Source organism: Nipponia nippon, unplaced genomic scaffold (genome assembly GCF_047370975.1).
Source record: "Nipponia nippon isolate SJK-2023a ecotype South Korea unplaced genomic scaffold, ASM4737097v1 scaffold_19, whole genome shotgun sequence".
NCBI classification, from domain to species: Eukaryota; Metazoa; Chordata; class Aves; order Pelecaniformes; family Threskiornithidae; genus Nipponia; species Nipponia nippon.
This window is the reverse complement of record NW_028262335.1, coordinates 7,086,636-7,106,520: the sequence shown is the minus strand read 5'-3', so window position 1 is coordinate 7,106,520 and position 19,885 is coordinate 7,086,636. Positions and strand designations below refer to the sequence as shown.

The 19,885-nt window shown below is 40.9% G+C and overlaps 2 protein-coding genes across 13 annotated transcripts in view; one reads left to right on the top strand and one right to left on the bottom strand.

Moving 5' to 3' along the window:
* Positions 1 to 653: 653 nt before the first annotated feature.
* LOC104008946 (cyclin-dependent kinase 11B) lies at positions 654 to 18,583 on the top strand. 5 transcript variants are annotated; one of them, XM_087755197.1, is made up of 20 exons: positions 654 to 913; positions 1,384 to 1,517; positions 2,291 to 2,406; positions 2,941 to 3,065; positions 3,659 to 3,797; positions 4,367 to 4,497; positions 5,680 to 5,802; positions 6,972 to 7,067; positions 7,179 to 7,307; positions 8,131 to 8,196; positions 8,817 to 8,986; positions 9,731 to 9,821; positions 11,428 to 11,549; positions 11,890 to 11,995; positions 12,608 to 12,729; positions 13,719 to 13,826; positions 14,823 to 14,939; positions 15,211 to 15,359; positions 16,910 to 17,099; positions 18,125 to 18,583. In XM_087755197.1, exons 1-20 carry the CDS (start codon positions 790 to 792, stop codon positions 18,215 to 18,217), a joined length of 2,451 nt encoding a protein of 816 aa, XP_087611323.1. In that variant the 5' UTR covers positions 654 to 789; the 3' UTR covers positions 18,218 to 18,583. The 5 variants fall into 5 exon arrangements, with proteins under 5 accessions (XP_087611323.1, XP_009459165.2, XP_087611324.1 ...); XM_009460890.2 differs by having other exon boundaries at positions 8,811 to 8,986; XM_087755199.1 differs by lacking the exon at positions 654 to 913 and adding an exon at positions 936 to 1,276 and having other exon boundaries at positions 8,811 to 8,986.
* Positions 15,366 to 19,885, bottom strand: part of LOC104008948 (MIB E3 ubiquitin protein ligase 2) — a 79,660-nt gene continuing 75,140 nt past the window's right edge. For all 8 annotated transcript variants that reach the window (XM_087755196.1, XM_087755188.1, XM_087755189.1 and 5 more), the window contains one exon: positions 15,366 to 15,590. The gene's annotated coding sequence lies outside the window, so the exon portion shown is untranslated. The remainder of the gene's footprint in view (positions 15,591 to 19,885) is intronic.

The window sequence follows — 19,885 nt, the reverse complement described above, 5'->3', positions numbered from 1 at the left end:
CTGTTCTGTTCCATGTTAAGAATTCACCGCGGTATTAACCCCAGCTGTCTGCCTTCTGGTTGCGGGGTACGATGGCAGTAGTGCTGCCTCCTTTCTTCTGAACGTCCGCCCTGGAAGCGCTCGAGGGTTTCCCTGGCCTTTCTCCAGCCGCACCCCGGTACTCGTGCACCGATGAAGACAAGCTCCGTGAGCTGGAGCTACGCCGATCGTTTGGTTTACGTTTGTCAAGTACCTTCTCGTAGGAACAGCACGTCTTCCTTGAAACGTGAATTCGGGAAATAACGCAAGTCCTCGCTGGAGAACGCAGACCTGCCCGTGTAAGGTGTTACTCGCAGCAGTTCACGTTTCTAAAATGACATTAATTCCCAGCTAAAACGATGGACGGATAATAAAGTAGCTACGCACAGTGCTCTTCCCTGTCACGTAGCGCGTCGTAACCTGTGGTCCGCGCTTGGAGGAGGAGCGCGGTAGCGTCTGCCTGCCCAGCCTCCGCTCATTCTCCTTTCCAGGAATCTTCCCGCACGGAGTTAGCGTATGTTCTCCTTCCTCGGGCGTCGGCTCTGTTACCACTATGTAAGCGACTTGTTTAAATGAGCGTCAGAATCATGTTTTATTCACATGAATAGTAATAAAATTTAACTTTTTGTATGTAATTATAAGGGTGGTCCCGAAGAATGACGTATGCGGCGATAGCCTCTCCGTTTCGGCCGCTGAGGTGCGCGTTCGCTGCGCGCTGTTTTGTTCGCTGGTGCAGCTCATTAATGAGGTGGCTGCCCCGCCTTTCCCGTCATGGCGGCGTGCGTCCGGGCGCCTGCGTCACGGAGCGTGCGTGCGGCGTCATCAGCCTGCTCCGGCGGGCGGAAGTGGCGCCTTTGTCCCGCGCTGCTCGTCCCAGGCTCCGGTAGCGGCGGCGGTGAGTGGGCCCGGCTCGGGCGGCGGGCGGGGGCCCGGCCGCTCCCTGCGCCGCATCGGCGGCGGCCCGGCCGCGGCGCGGGGCCCCGGGCGAAACCGCTGAGGCCAAAACGGGCGGTGGCGGCCGCGCCGGGTGCGGGCCGCGGGGCCCGGGCGAGCGCCGGGCCGGGCCGGGGCTGTCGGGTGGGAGGCCGTGCTGGGCTGGCCGCCTCGGCCGTGAAACGCCAGACCGCGCTGGCAGGCGGCGTCTTCGTTGTCCCCGAGCGGGTCCCGACGCCCGTAGCAAAGTCTCTGTGTGCTTCGAGGCTTAAAACGGGCTTTTCTGGTTCAGCACAAGTCAGGGGCAGCTGGACTTTACTCGAAGGTGGTGTCTTAGGTGTTTGCCTGCACGTAAAGTCAGTGTAATACAGACACAGCCGTGTTGGGCTCTGTAGTTTGTGTAGGTTTCATTAACGTTGTGTTCTTTTTCAGAGTTTGTTTTTTTTTTTACTCAAATGGGTGATGAAAAGGATTCTTGGAAAGTGAAAACTTTAGATGAAATTCTTCAGGAAAAAAAACGAAGGAAGGAGCAAGAGGAGAAGGCAGAGATAAAACGTATGAAAAACGTAAGCCACCCTTTGGTACACAAGCATTTCTAATGAAATCTGCGGAGCTTCGGGGCCTATATCCTCATTTTCCGATGAGAACAAGGCTTGCTGCCCTGTCAGTGGAATTCCTCTGTGCTCTTCTGCATGTTTCATGCGTGATCTCTAATTCCAAAGTTAGACAAAAATACAATGCGATCTCACTGGCCTTACGTTGTATGCTGTGCTTTGTTTCATAGTTGTTGGTTAGAAAAGGGAAAGAAATTGATGTCATTAACTGGAAGTTGCAGTTCAAGTAAAAACCTTTCAAAGATTTTCTAGAAGAATGAGTTTAAATAATTGTTCTTGAATAACTTATATGTTACCGTTTCTTTTTGTACAATTATGTACACAATAACATTCTTTTGGAAAGAAATCCACAATAGTTAATATAAAGCTCCTTAATTATTTAATTACATTGAATTTACAAAAGTTCAGCTATAGTTGCAGTCAATATGTATTTGATTTATATATCTATATATAATATAAAATATATAATATAAAATATATAATATAAAATATATAATATAAAATATATAATATAAAATATAACATCAATATAAGCAGCCAACTGTATTTGGCTGCTTACAACTATGAAATCTGTTTCGTAAGTTAGTATACTTCACTGGTACGACCAGTTGAGGATGCCTTTTGAGCCAGGAATGGAAGAGTTGCGTACTATTTAAATTTTTTCATTTTGTGACGTAAAAATTAATTGTATTTTGGTTTTGCCCTTTCTTGCATTTCTATCACAGTCAGATGATAGGGATTCAAAGCGGGATTCTCTTGAAGAGGGGGAGTTGAGAGATCACCGCATGGAAATAACAATCAGAAATTCACCTTACAGGAGAGAAGACTCCATGGAAGACAGGTAAGAATAAGAGAATAACCTTGTTACCTTTGGAAGAGTAACTGAAATTAACTTTTAGAAGTACTGAGAAGAGTCTTTAAAAATACGTGAAGGGAAAACTTTAACTTCTTTAGCATGCAGATGTGCCATCTTGCCTCCCGTTCCTAGAACATGCTAGGGTATCATTTTGAAGTACTGATTAAGGCTTAACAGAACTGTGGTCCAGTTTTGGCCGCTACCAAGTAATGAAGTATTTTGCTCACGATGCAGTTAAAGCAGGCCTGCTGAGTTCGCTTCAGTGCTTAATTCATCCTCAGTTTGCTTGTGTATTAAAAGTGCGCATGTAATAATAGCTTAACTTCTCATCTACGTGGCTGATTTTCTGTAAAGTACTGTTAATGCCTTGGTTCTGGGGTATTATGGAAATGAACTTTAATATAAATGAAATAGGAAAAAATGCATTCTTTTCAAAATAGAGAAAAGAGGAAGTAACACACAGTCTGTTTGAGAGTACATGTAACCTCCCTGAGTTTATTAATTTGTCTTGTATTTTAGAGGAGAAGAAGATGACTCCTTGGCTATAAAACCACCGCAGCAAATGTCACGGAAAGAAAAAACCCACCACAGAAAAGATGAGAAGAGGAAAGAGAAACGCAGACATCGAAGTCATTCAGCGGAAGGTTGTTATTACTGCATTTGGGTAACATTTCTGGTAGCTTCCCAAGGTGAAGCCGAACAGGCATTATGTAGAAAGTAAATTACAATAACTACAAACTAAAGAAAATGAGTCAGGTGGATAAGACAAAGGAATTTAAACTTGTATTATTTCTTTGATTATGTTTAATGCCCTTATGGGAATGACAGGGATATATATGTGTTTGAGAGGACAGTAATCGCTTTGGGACAGGGACGCAGAGTCTACTTCTACTCTTTGAAGTCTGTTAAGCTTCTTTCTGGCTTCGCTGAGTGAGTGGGCTGAGCTGTGGTCTTTGTACCTGACTGTAAAGGAAAAAATATCCTTTCTAGAAACATTCATGTTGTATTCCTGCTGCTAACAGCCTTTTTCTGTTTTTAATGCAAGCGTTTGTGCAAGATCTTGTAGTCTTTTAATTTTCCAACACCCTTTCAAATCAGGATTTTTCCGTTAAGAAAATAACAGAGAACATGAAAATAGGTTTCCATGAGTTTCGTCCTTTCTAGTTTTCCTTTTTAAAAGTAGGAGCGTTAAATATTTTGAATAGTAACACTCCAAAATTCATTTTTGTTTGTTTAGGGAAACATGCCAGAGTGAAAGAGAAAGAACGGGAACATGAGCGTAGGAAGAGACATAGAGAAGAGCAGGATAAAGCCCGTCGTGAATGGGAAAGACAGAAACGGAGAGAAATGGCAAGGGAGCATTCCAGGAGGGAGAGGTACATCCATCCCTCCCCTGTGCCAAACCAACAGAGGGATGAACAGCTTCCTCCTCTAAATCTGTCTCTAACCTTTCATCGTTTCATTGACAAAAAAATTCAGAGCAAAAACTTGTAAGGTCTGATGCCAGCGCCACGTTCCTGTGAATGTGTTGTCTAATGAAAATGTGTTCTTGACTTTAATTACCTTTGTAAGCGACTTCATTGCGACAGATATTTCTAGGTGAATTCATTGCTAGTGTTTTACTATAATGAAAAAAAAAAAGGCATAAACTAATTTTGCATAGTATTAGGGGATTTATTAACTGAACTCGCTTAACTTCTGTTTAAATCCTGACAAGGGTGCAGAAGCTCCTGTGTTTGAGAGCGCATGGTCTTTGTCTTTGAAACTTTGTTTTTAAAGGATCAGCTGAAAAGCTACGTCTGTTTTTGACTGATATGCAATCAGTGGTATTGTTGCTAATGAAATTGAATGACCCTGTAGTTTGTTATAGAAAAACAGTTTTCCTTTACTTTGTAAGCTGAATTTGTAGTGAATTGTAACGTAACAAAAAATAATTATTTTCTAGAGATCGTCTGGAGCAACTTGAGCGAGAACGAGAGAGAAAAATCAGAGAGCAGCAAAAGGAACAAAGGGAGCAAAAAGAACGAGAAAGGCGAGCTGAAGAAAGACGTAAGGAACGGGAAGCCAGAAGAGAAGGTAACTATCTCTGTATAAATGTTGTTTGGGCTTACTGTCTGCTGACACAATGGTGGAATGGAGGTATAGAAAGCATTTTTTTACTTGGGTCAATGCCAGAATTAAAAGAAAAAGGGGGGTCAGGGAGAGGCTTCTACATGGGGGGTGGGAATCTGTTAAGTTCTACATGGGGAAATAAAACAATGTCATATCACGGCATATTGGTTAGTCAGTAAGTTTTTCTTTGCCTCTCTCTGTTAGTCTGGTTTCCTGTAGAAACAAAATTTCCGTAACTGATGTTGTCTCTGTGTGTGTGTGTGTGTGTGTGTGTGTGTATCCATCATGATCCCAGTCACTTCTGAACTCTTTGGCTGAGTCTAAATTTGGTGGAGGTTGAAGTCTCAAAATTAAGTGGTTAAAGGATTTGGGGAAATAAGTTGCAAAGGGAGGGAAGAGAGATCATGGAAGTACTCCAGCCGTGAAAAAGGCTGTAGTGGGAGTCAAGTGGGGAAGATCTGATAACTGAGCCATTTCAATTAACTTCTACACATGAACCCTCACTTTGCATAGCATATCAGATACTTGCAATCTAAGTTCAGTTTTGGTTGAAGGATCTCTGTTTGTCCCAGCTTTCAGAGGTAAAAATCAGAGCCCATTCCTGTGATCAGGTGACAAAGATTGTTCAAGAGTAGCAGAAGAAGCCATATTTATTGCTGTTCTTTCTAGTTTGGCTCATACCAAACAGCTCCTTTTTGTGCTTGTTATTTACACTCACATTGTTCGATCTATCTAGCCTTTCATTTTAGTTATATTTATTGCTCTAAATGTTGTGTCAGCTCCTTCTAACCCTTAGCTGTTTTTATTCTTTTATGTATCTTCCTGGTCTGTCCACTTCTCTCTCTGGCATTAATGCCTTAGTTTCAGGGCATTTACTGTGTAGTATATAGGGCATCTTGCTTCTGTTTCCTAAGTATGGCAGCACCTTTCTCTAAGTAGTACAAACCCGTGTGTTTATTGTGCATGAGGTAAATCGTAGTCCTTTATTCTCCTAGCTATAGTTAGGTTCCACTTCCACTCCTCCCCATTACCCTTTAGTTTGTAAGGAAAAATGACAAGTATGCAAAGCAGGTGGTTGTGGCAGACAGAAGGGTTCTGATTAGGGCAGGGAGATGTAACGATTTCTTCCGGTTTTGTTTTCACTAGTTTCTGCACACCATAGAACAGTGAGGGAAGAATATGGAGACAAAGTAAAAATGAGACCCTGGAGTCGCAGCCCATTACGACAGCAAAGAGACAAGCTTGAGCAAGGAGATAGCAGGAAACCAGGTAGCATTTGCCACTTTATAATGTCTTTGCCTGGGGGCTAGGAGGAGCTGTTCTGGGGTAGCGTTTCATTTTTAGTAGTAAACGTATATCCCTACCGAAAGTATTGTCCACTTCAGCCATGGTGGCATAACTGGAATATTCATGAATATGTACTGTTTTCTAAAGCGATGCTGGTTTTGCAGGTAATTGTGCAAGTGACAAACTGAATGAATCTTTCCTTTTTAGTAGTAGGAGTAGTAATTTTAAATGTTTCAGAGTTGCTTCATTCAATCATGAAGGAAGCAGCTGACTGAATTTTTAAGATTTCATAGTTTAATTGCCTTGCAGATTAAAAAGGGATTGTTTACGCTAGCTCCAGTTGGATTTGTTATTAGGAACTAAGCTACCTTAAAAAGTTACCTTACAGGGATCAAGATAGTTTAAGCATCACTGATATGGTCATCTTGTAGCAGAAGATAAATGCTTAAGGCAGTATTCTGGTTAGATGGTGAAATTTGTTTTGTAAGCCAGAAAATGGTCCTTCCCATGCCTAGAAGGTTCTAACTGTGAGTAGAGAACTTGCACAATTGACATAAAAGTGTCTTTGGTTAAAGAGCAGCAGCTCTGTGTCTGCTTTGTTAATGCATGTAGCTGTAAAAGTAAGTGTAACTATTTCAGGTAAGCTGATTGCAGAACGTAATCAGCTGAAATTCCAGGTGGAGGCAGGCAGTAAGTCCTTTGAAGCTGCTGTCTAATTGGTCGCACATGCTATTTCATGGTGGTCCGGAGGCAGTGCATTAGAATAGTAAGCACTGAGAGTAAGCGCTGTATGTACCCGCATTAGTGAGACTGTGTTGTGGTGATACTTGTTACCATATTACTTTTTTTTTTTTTCCCCATTTTTTTTTAATTACACTTAGAGGGGCTTAGGCATATATCATGTTTAAAAAACAAAAGGTCACTATTCCACATTTTTGGCTGTTGATCCTGCACCACTGCAATTCAGAAAAGCTGTTTGTCTTTTGAGCAGAGTGTGAATTTTTTTTTAGTGTTCTGTATTTCCAATGCAGAATGTTCAGCACCAGTTTAGTGGCCAGAGAAAGTAAAGCAGTTATCTGGGTATTGAGAGTCTTGTAAGTAGAAGTGACATTCCGTCAGCAGACTGTTTTTAATTTTTGTGGTCTCAACAGTAAAAGAAGAGAAACCAGAAGAGAGAGATCCTCTTTCAGACTTGCAAGACATCAGTGACAGCGAGAGAAAAACCAGCTCGGCAGAGTCTTCATCAGGTGATTAGATGCAATTCAGTAGATGTAATTAATTGTACAGTTATCTGTTGAGGAAACACTGTTGTCAGAGTGTGTGCCTACTTCGTTATGTGTGTGGTTATTCCTGAACAGAATCTGGATCAGGCTCAGAAGAAGAGGAGGAAGAGTCTAGCAGTGAAGGTTCTGAGGAAGAGGGAGAAGAAGAGGAGGAGGAGGAGGAGACAGGAAGCAATTCTGAGGAAGTATCTGAGCAGTCAGCTGGTGAGTAACATAAAGCAGGTCCTAGAATGGTGTGTTATGATTTTCTTTGTTTCTCATTCTGTATTGTTTTATTTGAACATTTTCCTTTTCTCTTAGTCTAGGATAGGCTGAGACCTCACAGGTCAAGATAACTAAAAAGAAAAAAAAACAAGTACAAGTCATATTCTATCCTTTTATATAGAGGTAATACCAATTATTTGTCTAAGAAGCCAGATTACAAAACTGAAAGCCATTTTTGTCTTCCTAAATGGTGTAAGGCTAACAGTTCAAGTAATTTTGTAAAATACCAAATATTCTCTAGAGAACAATTCTGCACTTACTTGGGGGGTGGTGAAATACAAATGTCGCTGTCATTTTCAGTTATTTTCACTTGCAAATTTCAGATTTTTTTTTTCATGCCAGTACAAATAAATGACCATAATAAAAAAAAAAAAAAGGTTAGTTAAAAAAGTCTACTTACAGCCATTCTTGTCATTAGTAAAGAAAAGGCACAAAAGCATGCTCTGATGGCTGGGTGTTTTTCTTTAAAATCAATTACAGTTAATAAGCAAATATTTATAAGTTTTTAGTTTATTCACCTGCCCCCATCCCTGATTCCCAGTTAATTGGTAAGGATTGTATTCCCTGTTGGAAGCTGAGAGGTGCAGTTCTGTTGAGTTAGAGGAAGCATTTGCTTTCCAGGTGAAACAGAAGTATGAGGTCACTAACTAGATAGTGGTGAAGAAGGCCTCGCGAATTCGAAAAGCATTTCAATAGTGATCTGCCTTACAAGGAGCTACAGAAGCGTTGAGTTTATTCAGTTGCACTTGATTCTGTTTTGCAGAAGAGGTGAGTGAGGAAGAAATGAGTGAAGAGGAGGAACGGGAGAATGGAAACCACATCCCAGTTGGTACAATGCAAATACTGAATATTTAAAGAAGTGTTTGGCTCAATTTTTGCAGCCAAATAAATCTATTTCTACAAATATTTTAAAATATTTTAAATGTATTTCTTGTTGCAGTTTTGCCGTCGTTCTAAAGCATCGTATATTTGGCATTTTGTGGCCATTCTCATGTCAGAATCAGAAATTCCTTGAAATCTGTTCCAAGGTCTATGTTTAGGGGAAATCAGATCCTAGTCTAATGAGCTAATGTCTGCTGCTTTTTCATTTTGGGTCTCTTGTCCTGTCCTCTCATCAAAAAAGCTTTGCAATCAGAATGAGATATACTGGGTCAGTTTTCTCTCTCATTCTGTTAGTGTAAAGATATTTTTTTCTGACATGCTGTATTTCACGCTGGAAATTGTGCGTACATGACTGTAAACAAGTTCTTGAAAGCATCATCTCTGCAAAGAGGAGAAATTAGGCTCCTCATTGATCTTTATTGTTGCAGTAACGTGAGTTGCGTAAGTTGCCCACCTATCTCATGTATAGCGATCAGTGTTTTACTACCCTTGTTTGGCTGAAGCTGAGCTTAATTGTTCCAGACGGCTCCCTCTTTCCACAACTGATTCTGACTTTTAAAGTTACAGAGTCAAGGTTTGACCGAGATTCCGCAGGAAGCGAAGTAGAAGAGGAGGAAGTAGGGGAGGGTACCCCTCATTCCAACGCAATGACAGAAGGAGACTATGTTCCTGACTCACCAGCCTCCTCCCCCATTGAACTGAAACAAGAGCTTCCCAAGTATCTCCCTGCGCTTCAGGTAGAGGATCGCTTAAAGGATGTTTGAGAATATCATAGGCAAACGGATTTCCCTAGCTGCTTTGTTAACATCATAAACAGATATTTGTCAATGCGATAGTTTATAGGCAAAATACGCCTTGCTGACTCAGCATCACACATTTCTGTGTGAAATATTGCTGTCTTTTTTTTGACAAGGAGAAAATGCGCATGGAGCAAAAATGAAATTACTCTTTTAGATATAGATAAGAATGTAATACTACATTTGATACTCTGATGTCTTGGTATTGCTCTCTGAAAATACTTGCGCTGGAAGAGTTCTGTTAACGTGAACAGAAAATGATGGGTGGTTATTCTTTTTGTTGCCAACAGCAACGTGTAGAAATATGAAGAGAAAGCATATTTTTATTAATTGAACTATGTGAAAGGTATCAGTCGAAGGTGCTGAGTTGCCGCCTTTGCCATTGCGGCAGAAATTTTGGTTTATTCTGTGCAAAAGTGAATGAGGGAAGAGTTACTGAAATAATTTAGTTAATCTACCAAAACACAGGCTCTGTCCAGGATTCCTTTAGAGATCCAAGTAAGAATAAACCCCAAAGATACCTTTCCCACATGGCATAGCCATATTGTTGAATTCTTTTGGTAAATTTTAACTATTCCTGTGAAGTTGCTGAAGTTTACCTTATGTCTTCTTAAAAAAAACCAAGCAAAACCCTCCCCCAGATGCTGGAGGAGTAAATGTTGTCCATCTGTCTGTTTTTTCCAGGGATGTCGTAGCGTGGAGGAATTTCAGTGTTTGAACAGGATTGAAGAAGGAACATACGGTGTAGTGTACAGAGCAAAAGACAAGAAGACTGGTTAGTATAAGTGGTCTCCAGTTATTATCTTCATGGTATTTAGGGCTGCAGTTGTATGCAAATTAGGGTTCTGCATTTGTCATCGATGAACAAAATCTGTCTAAAATACTTTCTTCTTTATCAAGAAGAATCTCTGCTTTTTAATAGGATGTGGACTTTGACATAAGGGCTTCACTTGCAGCTCTTTGAGTTCCGAAGTAATCTCTGTATTAGCCGTGATGGTGTAGAACAATTAACACGATTTCAGTTTCTGGCTTGAGATCTGCTGTAGTTACCAGGTTGGAAGTTTTCAAAATTTGATATAAGCGTTCCACCAGGCGTCACTGTAAGCACAGCTACCGATGAGAGAATCCATAAGCAGCAGCTGGTGTGCAGTGAGTATGTACTGCAGTATTTTGTTGTAGAAAGAAACGTCACTCTTTTTAAGCTCCCTCTCAAAAAAGAATTCTTGTGTATACAAGTGGATTTATATTTTTAAAACTCAATCTCTTTGCTTCTCTGGTTTGTAATGGCAAGCGTCTTGAAGAAACTATTGCATTTCCTATGAATGGTGCGAGAGCCAGCCATCAAGTCATATGTTCCTCTTCCATGGTGACTCCTCAAGTGAAAGAAATATTTGCTTTGATAGTTCAACAAAAATAGTGATATTAGTGCAGCACTACTTTCTTCCTGGAAAAAGATAATGCACAGCAAGATACGATCTGGTCTTTTGGCTCTGACCTCGCTTGTCCTCTAGTGTTGCCATCACTAGTGATACATTACTTTCTAGCAAGCTGGTCATTTTCAAGGGTAACCGTAGCACCGTAAATTAAATATCTGCAGTTTTAAATAGAGTTGGCAGATGGTGAAGAGAGCTTGTGAAAAGCACTATGTTCCAAAGCAGACCTGGACAGAAATTAGGGTTATTCTCAGGTTCCAACTGACAAGCTGTGATTTTGGTGACAAGTTTAAATTCTGGATGCCTAGGTTCCTCTTTTTATTTTAGAATAGTATGGCCATTTGGTCTCCTTTGGGGAGTGGAAGTACACAGCTGGCATCGTGGTTTCTCTGAGTTCACTTGTTTACTGGACAACTACCATGAGCTTGTTTTTCTTTTCCCTCTCTATCTTGAGGCCCTCTCTGAGACTGACATAACCATTATTCTCCACAATATCATGCAAAACCCAGATGTGTTTAAATAGTTTGCTTCAGTAATGTTTTGAGTAGCACCTTGGTTTCAAGTCGGGTCTTTAAACAGAGGTAAACTGCATTTGAGGCATTTCTGCTGTCTTATCTTCCTAACTATGGTGAGGAGTTTAGAGTTAAATACACCTTTTCTTTAGTTATATTGGAATACACTAAAATCCGTGATGCAGCTTTTGGATTGTTGTTTTCGATTTTATTCTTTGAACTTGGCAATCTTTCGTTGGTGGTGGTGGGTTTTTTTGGTTTTACTTTGCTAATGTGAGACGGACTCTGCTTCTTGGCTCAACAGAATGTCTTGAGTAGTAACCGTTTTCCTTCAAATAAATTAAATTAGGGACAGAACACTGGGGGACCTCTTAATGTGTATTTTATTAGCTATGTGATGGGAAATCTGCAGTTAATAATTCTGTTTTCTTTGCAGATGAAATTGTGGCTCTGAAGCGACTGAAAATGGAAAAGGAAAAGGAAGGCTTTCCCATTACTTCTCTGAGAGAAATAAATACTATTCTGAAAGCACAACATCTAAATATTGTCACTGTCAGAGTAAGGCCACAATCTTCTATTTCAAAAGTATTTTTGTTCGTAAAATATTGCCTCTTGGCTTTTAAAATACCTTATAAAAATGTTAGCATTTGTGGCAGAGCTTGTTTCTGTAAACAGTTGTATACTACCCATAAAACTCTGTAGACATCACTTGTCTCTACATAATCTGATGTTTTGCAAAAATGAGGTGGGTTTTTTTTTTCATAGAAAAATACATTTTCTATGGATTTTACCAGTGGCAGGCTCCTTTTATCCTCTTGCCAGTAAATTTCTGAAATTAATTTTTGCATGCTTTTTAAATGCTGCGTGCTTGTTTTGATCGTTTGTTTCTGTGTTTTAGGAAATTGTTGTAGGCAGTAATATGGATAAAATCTATATTGTAATGAACTACGTAGAACACGATCTCAAGAGTCTGATGGAAACAATGAAGCAACCATTTCTACCAGGTACTGTTTGCCGCAGCCTCCTATAATTCTCAAAACTGGAAAACTGGCCAACACAAACCTCGGTGTCGTTGGGCTGTACTGACCTCAGAGAGCCAGCTTTGTACGGTGACGTGTATTGCCTTGGAATGTCCTATGAGTGTTCTTTGGAACAGAGACTTCATTGCTTTTTCTCTGTTCGGTCTGATTTTACTGCTACGAGTTAAGATAGGGCCGCAGGCTGGGAGCGCTGATGTTCATAGTGATACTTGGCTGATGAATCCAGTTTGCATGCTTAGGGTGAAGTGGAGGCTCACACGTGAAGTTGAGGGAGTTTCCCCTGTGCTAAACTGGACAAGAACACTGGGGTTTAATTTTGGCCACTTCCTATGTTTCTGAGAGGCATTAATTTCTGAGCATTATTTGGATGCGCTCCAGCTATCCAAATTAATTTTGCTTTATTGGCAGCTCTGTGGCTTTAACTGCTCTTGACATATTTTTATGGTGTAGTCTATACTGTGCTTTTAACTTGACATCCCTTTCTTCCCCCTGCCCCCTTCCCTTGTTCTCCAAACAAAAAAAATTAAAGATAGATTTCTTCTCTTAAGTGTATTTGGCTTCTTTTTGTCACTTCAGGTGAAGTGAAAACCTTGATGATTCAGTTACTGCGAGGAGTCAAGCATCTTCACGACAACTGGATACTTCACCGAGACCTGAAAACTTCCAACCTGTTGCTCAGTCATTCAGGCATCTTAAAAGTAAGAATTACATGAAATGTAGCACGCTTACGAAAAAGCTTGTATTGCAGAATTACACTGCATTGTAGCTATGTCAAGAGCTGGGTAGAATGCTTTGCTTTAGTCTTTAGGAGGTATGACACGCTTGTAAAACACACAGTTGCGAAAGAGTGAACTTTACTAATAAAGTAAAGAGACTGCCTTGCCACGACTGCAAGATTTGTGCTAGGATGTGACTAATAAGCACGCCCTAGCGAATACTGGATTCTTTATAGCGCGATTAGAAGTCTGAGCAGTGTTCTCTTCCTGGTGGTGCAGCATACTATATGCGTGACAGTGTCATTTACTTTTTCTCTATCAGCTTCATAGGGTTTGAACTGGGGTTGCTTTTTCAACTTGAGAGATTGTGAGGCTTAATAAAGACTATAAATCTCTGTAGTAGTGCTGAACTGTACAGTTACTGGTGGAGATGGAGATTCTCTTTACAAAGAAAAAGTCTTCCAAAAACATTGCACACTTTAAAAATCTATCTAACCTTTCACTGACTTCTTACAAAAATCTAAGAGAAAAGCAGTACTAATAAGATCAGAACATAACATTTCAATTTTTACTTCTAAATTTTAGATGCTAGTTGTATATTGCCGTTATTTACATCCTACTGCTGTTACTGTTGTTAAGCCTTTCCCTTTCTCAGCAAAACTGGACTTTGAATTTTTTCCTTGCTTGCAAAGTTGAAGTCAGCATCTCTTGCTGTTGTTTGGTTTTATTTTCCCCCCTGCCATATAAGCTTTCTGCCAAGGTGATCGATAATAGGAACTCTTACTTGGCGTCAGGAAGGGAAAAATGTTCTTTCCCGTCAGTGGAAAAAGACAAGGCAGGCCCCTGAGGACCAGGGTATTCTGCGTGGCTGCTTTGAAGGCTGGAAGCCATGCAGTAGCCAGCGCACACTGGCACTTTGTAAATGGTACGGTCCATGTTGGAAATATTGCTGATGACCCATTTTCATTTAGGTTGGAGATTTTGGACTAGCTCGAGAATATGGATCTCCACTGAAGCCTTACACGCCAGTGGTTGTGACGCTGTGGTACAGGGCTCCGGAGTTGTTGCTTGGAGCCAAGGTACGTTTCTCCTTGTTCCTCTGGCTGCTAGAGGAATGACTCTTCAGACTAACTTTACTTTATAATTTATGAACAAAGTATGAGCATGCTTGATTCTTTATATTGATTTAGAGGTGGAAATTCTGAATCTGCAGTATTATTTTTCCTAATAACACAGCTAAAAAAGTTCCATCTTCCACAGACAGAGGGTGGGCGAGTGAGAGATTGAGTTTTTCCCCTTTAGAATGCTGCTGTGGTAGTGCTGCTGGACTTCTCGCGGATTGGTGCAAACCGTCACTGTCATCTTAGGCAGCTGGACTTTTTTTTTTAACTTAGTCTAAAATGTGTGACACCTGAGAGCAGAACAAGGTACTGGCAACATCCCAGCAATGTTCCCTACTGATTACCCATTTCACGACTGAAATCTGGATGAAATCAGTAGGGTTCTGTAGGGCTCCAGTGGCAGGAACCACGCCAGAAAAAAATACTGCACTACCACCAAAAAAATAGGGGCAAAAGTGAGAGAAGCTCTATGCAATCTTTCAAAGATGTTTTTGTAACAGGAGAAATGGCTGCATTGAAGAGGAGAGGCGTACCGTGGAGACCAGGTTTTGTGCCCATGACCCGAGATCGCTCTTGTGGCAAAATAAGGGCTAAGGATCTCTGTGAAAGAGCGCAAGTTAGAATGCTTTGCTAGTGGTGATGCTCTGTTTGCGAGTGAAAAAGAAAGGCAATGTTGTGGAGACTTTCACGTTTCATCCCAAAGTATTTGTGTATATGGGTATTACTCATCATTCACAGTAATTTTAACTTTTAAATAAATACAGTTGAGACCGGTGCCTTGGGTGTGGGCATGACTGTATGTGTTCTGTTCTGAGTGGTAGAATCTTTTAAGGAAAAAAAACCCAAACAAACCCCAAATAAAACCCCAAACCCAAACAACAACAAACAACCCCAAACAACTCAGTGGAAGTATCTTCCTGATTTTATAAGGTGTAACGTATTCCTTCTTTGCAGGAATATTCAACGGCGATAGACATGTGGTCGGTCGGGTGCATATTTGGAGAGCTGTTAACGCAGAAGCCGCTGTTTCCAGGGAAGTCAGAAATCGACCAGATTAACAAAGTGTTTAAGGTAACGTTTTTAACAGCTTTGGACTCTGACTGGTTTCAGAGGCAGGTACATTAGAGGAGTAAGAAATTAAAAGTGCTTGATGCTCTTTGACAGAGATTCAGCTTTAATAACAGGCTCATTACTTTGATTCTTGTTTTACAATGCTTATAGATGATAATTTGTGTTTTGTCCGTTTTCTCTGGATGCTTACCAACTCCTATAGCTACATAATGAATAAGCAGAAGGGTTGCACTCTAGAACGAGTTTATTAAGGAGATATTTTAATTTACAGGATCTAGGTACTCCGAGCGAAAAAATCTGGCCTGGTTACAATGAGCTGCCAGCAGTAAAGAAGATGACATTCACGGAATACCCCTACAACAACCTACGCAAGAGATTTGGAGCACTCCTCTCCGATCAGGGGTTTGACCTGATGAACAAGTAAGCGCTGCCTTCTCGGGTCTCCTTGGGAAAACGTGTTCACGTGCTATGACAGCGGTGGAGATGACGTGTAGTGAAGCATGGCATTTCAGTGCTTTTAACCGTGTCAGAGCATGCTGATGCGTTTGAAGTTTGTCCGTGCCATTCCTTGCAACAGCTTTATTCTGTGTACCATGCTCTTAACACCTGCTGTTAAACCTCGGTCCAAGATTATTCTTGCACACCTATATCCTAGAAGAATAGAAAAATGTTTTAGTAGTAGTTTTAGCTTATTCGTGTCATGTTGAATTATGTGGTGAGTCAGCTATCACGCAGTCTGCTGATGGATCTTGTTAAAACAAATTACAGTTGAAAAAAGGAAAAAAAGCACTACATTCTAGAGATCATGTTAAAGGATTAGGAAAATAGCAATCTTGGTTTTTTTCAAGATTTTCATAGTTTGTGAGTTCTGTCACACCTGATGTTCTGGCAGTCCTTCTAACTAACTCTACTGGTGCATTCTGCTTGCATTCCAATTCACTTTTCTTTAAAAGGTTGACAATGGCTTGTGAGATTTTTGTTCCCCTCCCTCCCCTAATATTGCCTTTAAATTTCATGACATGAAGTGGTGGAAATGACTGAGCTTCAGATCTTACTTAGAACTTGTCTCTATTTAAAAAAATTACATTTAATTTTTTTTTTTTTTAAAAGGGGGGGATTTTCAGTCTTTCTAATTTTTAAGAATTATGCTGCTCCAGGTTTTTTTAATGAGTTGTGAATAATTTATTGGAAGTTAGATAGCCTTTCAGAAGGTCCAAGCACAACTTGTCTTAATAAAGATGGATATCACATCAGTGTCAGCTATTTCATAATTGATTTGGTTATGACAGGGCTATGTCGTCTTTATTTTGGGTAAGAATGACAATATTTAGTATTCATGTGAGTCTGGAACTTACAAAAACACGAGTGAGTGTACATAAGTCAGTGGAACTCATCACGTGTACAAATCTTGGATATGTAAGTGCTTACATAGGGCCAAATGCTGTTTGGTAGGATGAATCGTACAGTAAAACGTGTTTCTGTATTGCAAAAGGTTTAAAATAAACCACCACAAGCTGTGCAGTTATGTTACACTGTATTACAGTATTTTGCGGTGTATCAATATAATCTCAGCCGTCGTCTCTAAAAAGCAAAGCAGCATTGTAAAATACTTGAACGGAACCATCCTGGATCCCTTTTGAGCTGTACCCGACTGCCCGTGTGTTCTGAGGTGTCTAACGATTTATACCCCTGTAAACAGATCCCTACAAAAGCTACTCTTGATGGGTAGTTCCAGCTGCAATTCCAGTAATGACAGGTTCATGTAGGAAGCATGCTTCTAAAATCAGCTAGCTGTGCTCGATCGCCCGTATGTCAGCGATCCCACCCCTTAATAGAATCCTTTGTTAAAAACCAGACAATTCTAAATCACATTTCTGAAGAATTTATAATTTGGGGGCTAAAATTTTTCTTCTTTCTGTCCCTCTGTCTCTCTTCTTCCTTATTTCATTGCCTTCCTGAATCCTTCTCAGCTTTTTGACATACTACCCAGCCAGAAGAATTACTGCCGAGGACGGTCTGAAGCACGAGTATTTCCGAGAGACTCCCCTTCCTATTGACCCCTCCATGTTTCCCACCTGGCCAGCAAAAAGTGAACAGCAAAGGGTAAAGCGTGGCACTAGCCCACGACCACCCGAGGGAGGCCTGGGATACAGTCAGCTGGTAAGCACAGCAGATCGGCAGCTGCCATCGACTTCTGATGTCCTCGGACACGTCCAAATCCTGATTTTGTGTGGGCTACGTTTTGTTAGGCTTCTGGGGCTCGGGATCCTGAGACTGACCTGTACTTGCACGAAAAAGACACTGTTCTAGAGTCCAGCTTTCCCTCTGGGCCTTTTCAAAGGGCAGGGCCAATTAGTGGTGTATTCCAGAATCCTAATTTCAGTACATAAGCTGAGAAAGAAACGATGCCTGGTTTGTCACAGTGCAGAACAATTTTTCTTTTGAAAGTGCACATTGTTATACACTTTCAACTAAGCTTTCAAAGCTGCAAATTTATTTTTGAAAAAAATCCAAAGCCTGGTAAGTTATGCACATCCTGCGGATAGAAACAGTCTCCTTTTTCCAATATTTGGAGAAGAATTCAAAAAAGGCAAGGCTGGTGGTGTTTCCGTCCGTGGGGATTGTGCTCCCCACTTTGGGGAAAAAAAAAAAAAGCTGGCTGAGATGCCCTTGTACGTGGGGCACGTTGGAGTCTCAGGTGCCTTAATTAGATCAACTTCTTATTGCTATTTCCATGTCTCGGCGTAGATGAAATGGCACTGTACAGTTGCTGTGCCCAGTTCGACAGAGGAAGCAGCCTAAAAGTTTGTTTAGCCTTGATTTTTGAGGGTATAAAAATTGACATGGAGGGTACGCAGAGCCTGTTTCACCAGATGCTGAGCAAGTGTAGTTTACAGCTATCTATACGGTGTGTTCACAAATTTCTATCTTTCACACGTGCAGTCAAAAGTAGGTATACAAACTCGGAATACACTTTAGATGCCTTTAGAAAGGGTAACTTTTAAAATAGCAATGTTTAAAGATCATGAATAACACTCTGCATCGACCTTAGCTCTGATGCCACTAAATCAAACGTTTGTTTCTCAAGATACATTATTTTGTTGTTGTTTAGATTTTTGTGTTGGAGGGGTCACTACGTCTGCACAGCCACTTACTGCTGAATGAATTGTGATTGGTTTTCACAGGGTGATGACGATCTGAAAGACACAGGTTTCCACCTGACCACCACAAACCAAGGAGCGTCTGCTGCAGGACCTGGTTTCAGCCTCAAGTTCTAAACTTGACAGGAAAGAAGTAAAAAAACCAACAAAAAAAAGAAGAGAACCGTTCATGTGAGTGGGTTTCTGAGTGCCCCAGTTCTGTTCTTCACGTCGGGGAGACTAGATGTTTTTCACAGGGAAAAAGTCAAATGTCATCCCAGATTCAAAGGCTCTTGCTGGGTGTGGAGTATAAAACTGCTGCATTCCATGAGAGGACTGGAATTAACCCGAAAAGCCAAGGATCGTTACAAAATTTGACAAAGGAAAACTTGAAGTACAATCCTGGAACAGTTTCTGGTTTAGTTTTTTTTTTTTTTGTTGGGTTTGTTTTCGTTTGGTTTTTTCCTTGTAAATTTGTAGAATTAAAATACATTTTTAATTGTTTGACAGTGTGAAGGATTTCATTTCTTCACATGCAGCAAACTTGGATGGTGGTGGCATTAAGTCTTCTAGAGTGGAAAGTTATTCCCCCCGCTGCCCCCAAATCTGTGCTGACGCTATTACAGCGTATTGTCAGCCTGGGCAAACAACTTTGCTTTCAATTTAAGCAAATTGTATGTGTCTGAATACAGTTAGGGCAAAACACCCTAACAGTGCTGAGGGTTCTTTCCTGTTGCGTGCCTTGGACGGAGCTAGGCTGGGCTTGAGCCTCACTGACAATATTTGTGGGTGCACTACTGAGCTGACCGCTGTTTGATGTGGTGTATACATGTATTTACAATGGCACTGGTACAAAAGAAGTACTCTATTGTTTTATAAATCAAACAGATTTAATATGGAGACTTGAAACTTTATTTTCTATAGAACGTTCTTTTAAATATGGCCTTTTTCCCTAAAAAAAGAAGAGCTTAGCTTTACTGATTGTGTAACGCTGTATTCCCGTCCTTTCTCATAAGATGAAAGAGCAGAGGAATCATTGGAATATCACAGCCTTCCGAGTCTCTAATTTATAATGCTATCATTCTTTTCTGGGAACAGGAAGATTTGGAAAATGCTGGGGTATTCACGCAGTCAGAACTGGGCACCAGTCCAGTAAAAGGATTAACTTAAATTATAAACATTCCATCAATTTCAGTGCATTTTAAGAGTTTTTCTGGGTAAAGGCCTTGGAACTGGCATTGGGATGTACTAGCATTGCGGTAAATTTTGAAAACAGTAGGGTTTGTGGTTTGGTTTGGTTTGTTTTTCTGTGGAGGAATGCAGAACTATTTTCTCTGTAGGCCTGACTGATTGCCTAGTACTGGAGGAGAAACAGTTCTGTTACTAGTCCTGTAACTGGAGCGTGCAGGGTTTGAGCAAGATTCCTCGGCGGTGGAGGTCGATAACCCATCGTAAAGCAGATTCGGTTTGGCTGCATCCCACAGAGTACAGGAAGGGAGTCATTTTTGCCCTGGCCTGTGCTAAGCTCCAAAGGATTAGAACACGACTGCATATTTTGTATTTCAAGCTGTGCTGTGCACCTTGCGCTCCGGGAATTATTTCCTTCCTTGGCATTGTTGCAGCCAGCGTGGGCATCGCTGGAAGATCCATGTTCCTGACAAAAAGGGTTATTCATCTAAGCTGGGGTAATTTTAGTAAAATAAAGAAAACCTAATACTGGATTGCAATGGAAATTTAATGTGGTTATGAGAGAGACGTGTAACTCCAGGGCTTTTTGTAGAAGGGAAATATCAGCTCTCCCTGGGC

What these genes read in the sequence shown, in the direction of transcription:
- LOC104008946 (XM_009460890.2), top strand. Translation starts at nt 790, where the DNA reads ATGGCGGCGTGCGTCCGGGCGCCTGCGTCACGGAGCGTGCGTGCGGCG. An exon ending in TCGAAGTCATTCAGCGGAAG is followed by an intron (nt 3,066 to 3,658) that starts GTTGTTATTACT and finishes TTGTTTGTTTAG; the next exon opens with GGAAACATGCCAGAGTGAAA. An exon ending in AGGAGATAGCAGGAAACCAG is followed by an intron (nt 5,803 to 6,971) that starts GTAGCATTTGCC and finishes TGGTCTCAACAG; the next exon opens with TAAAAGAAGAGAAACCAGAA.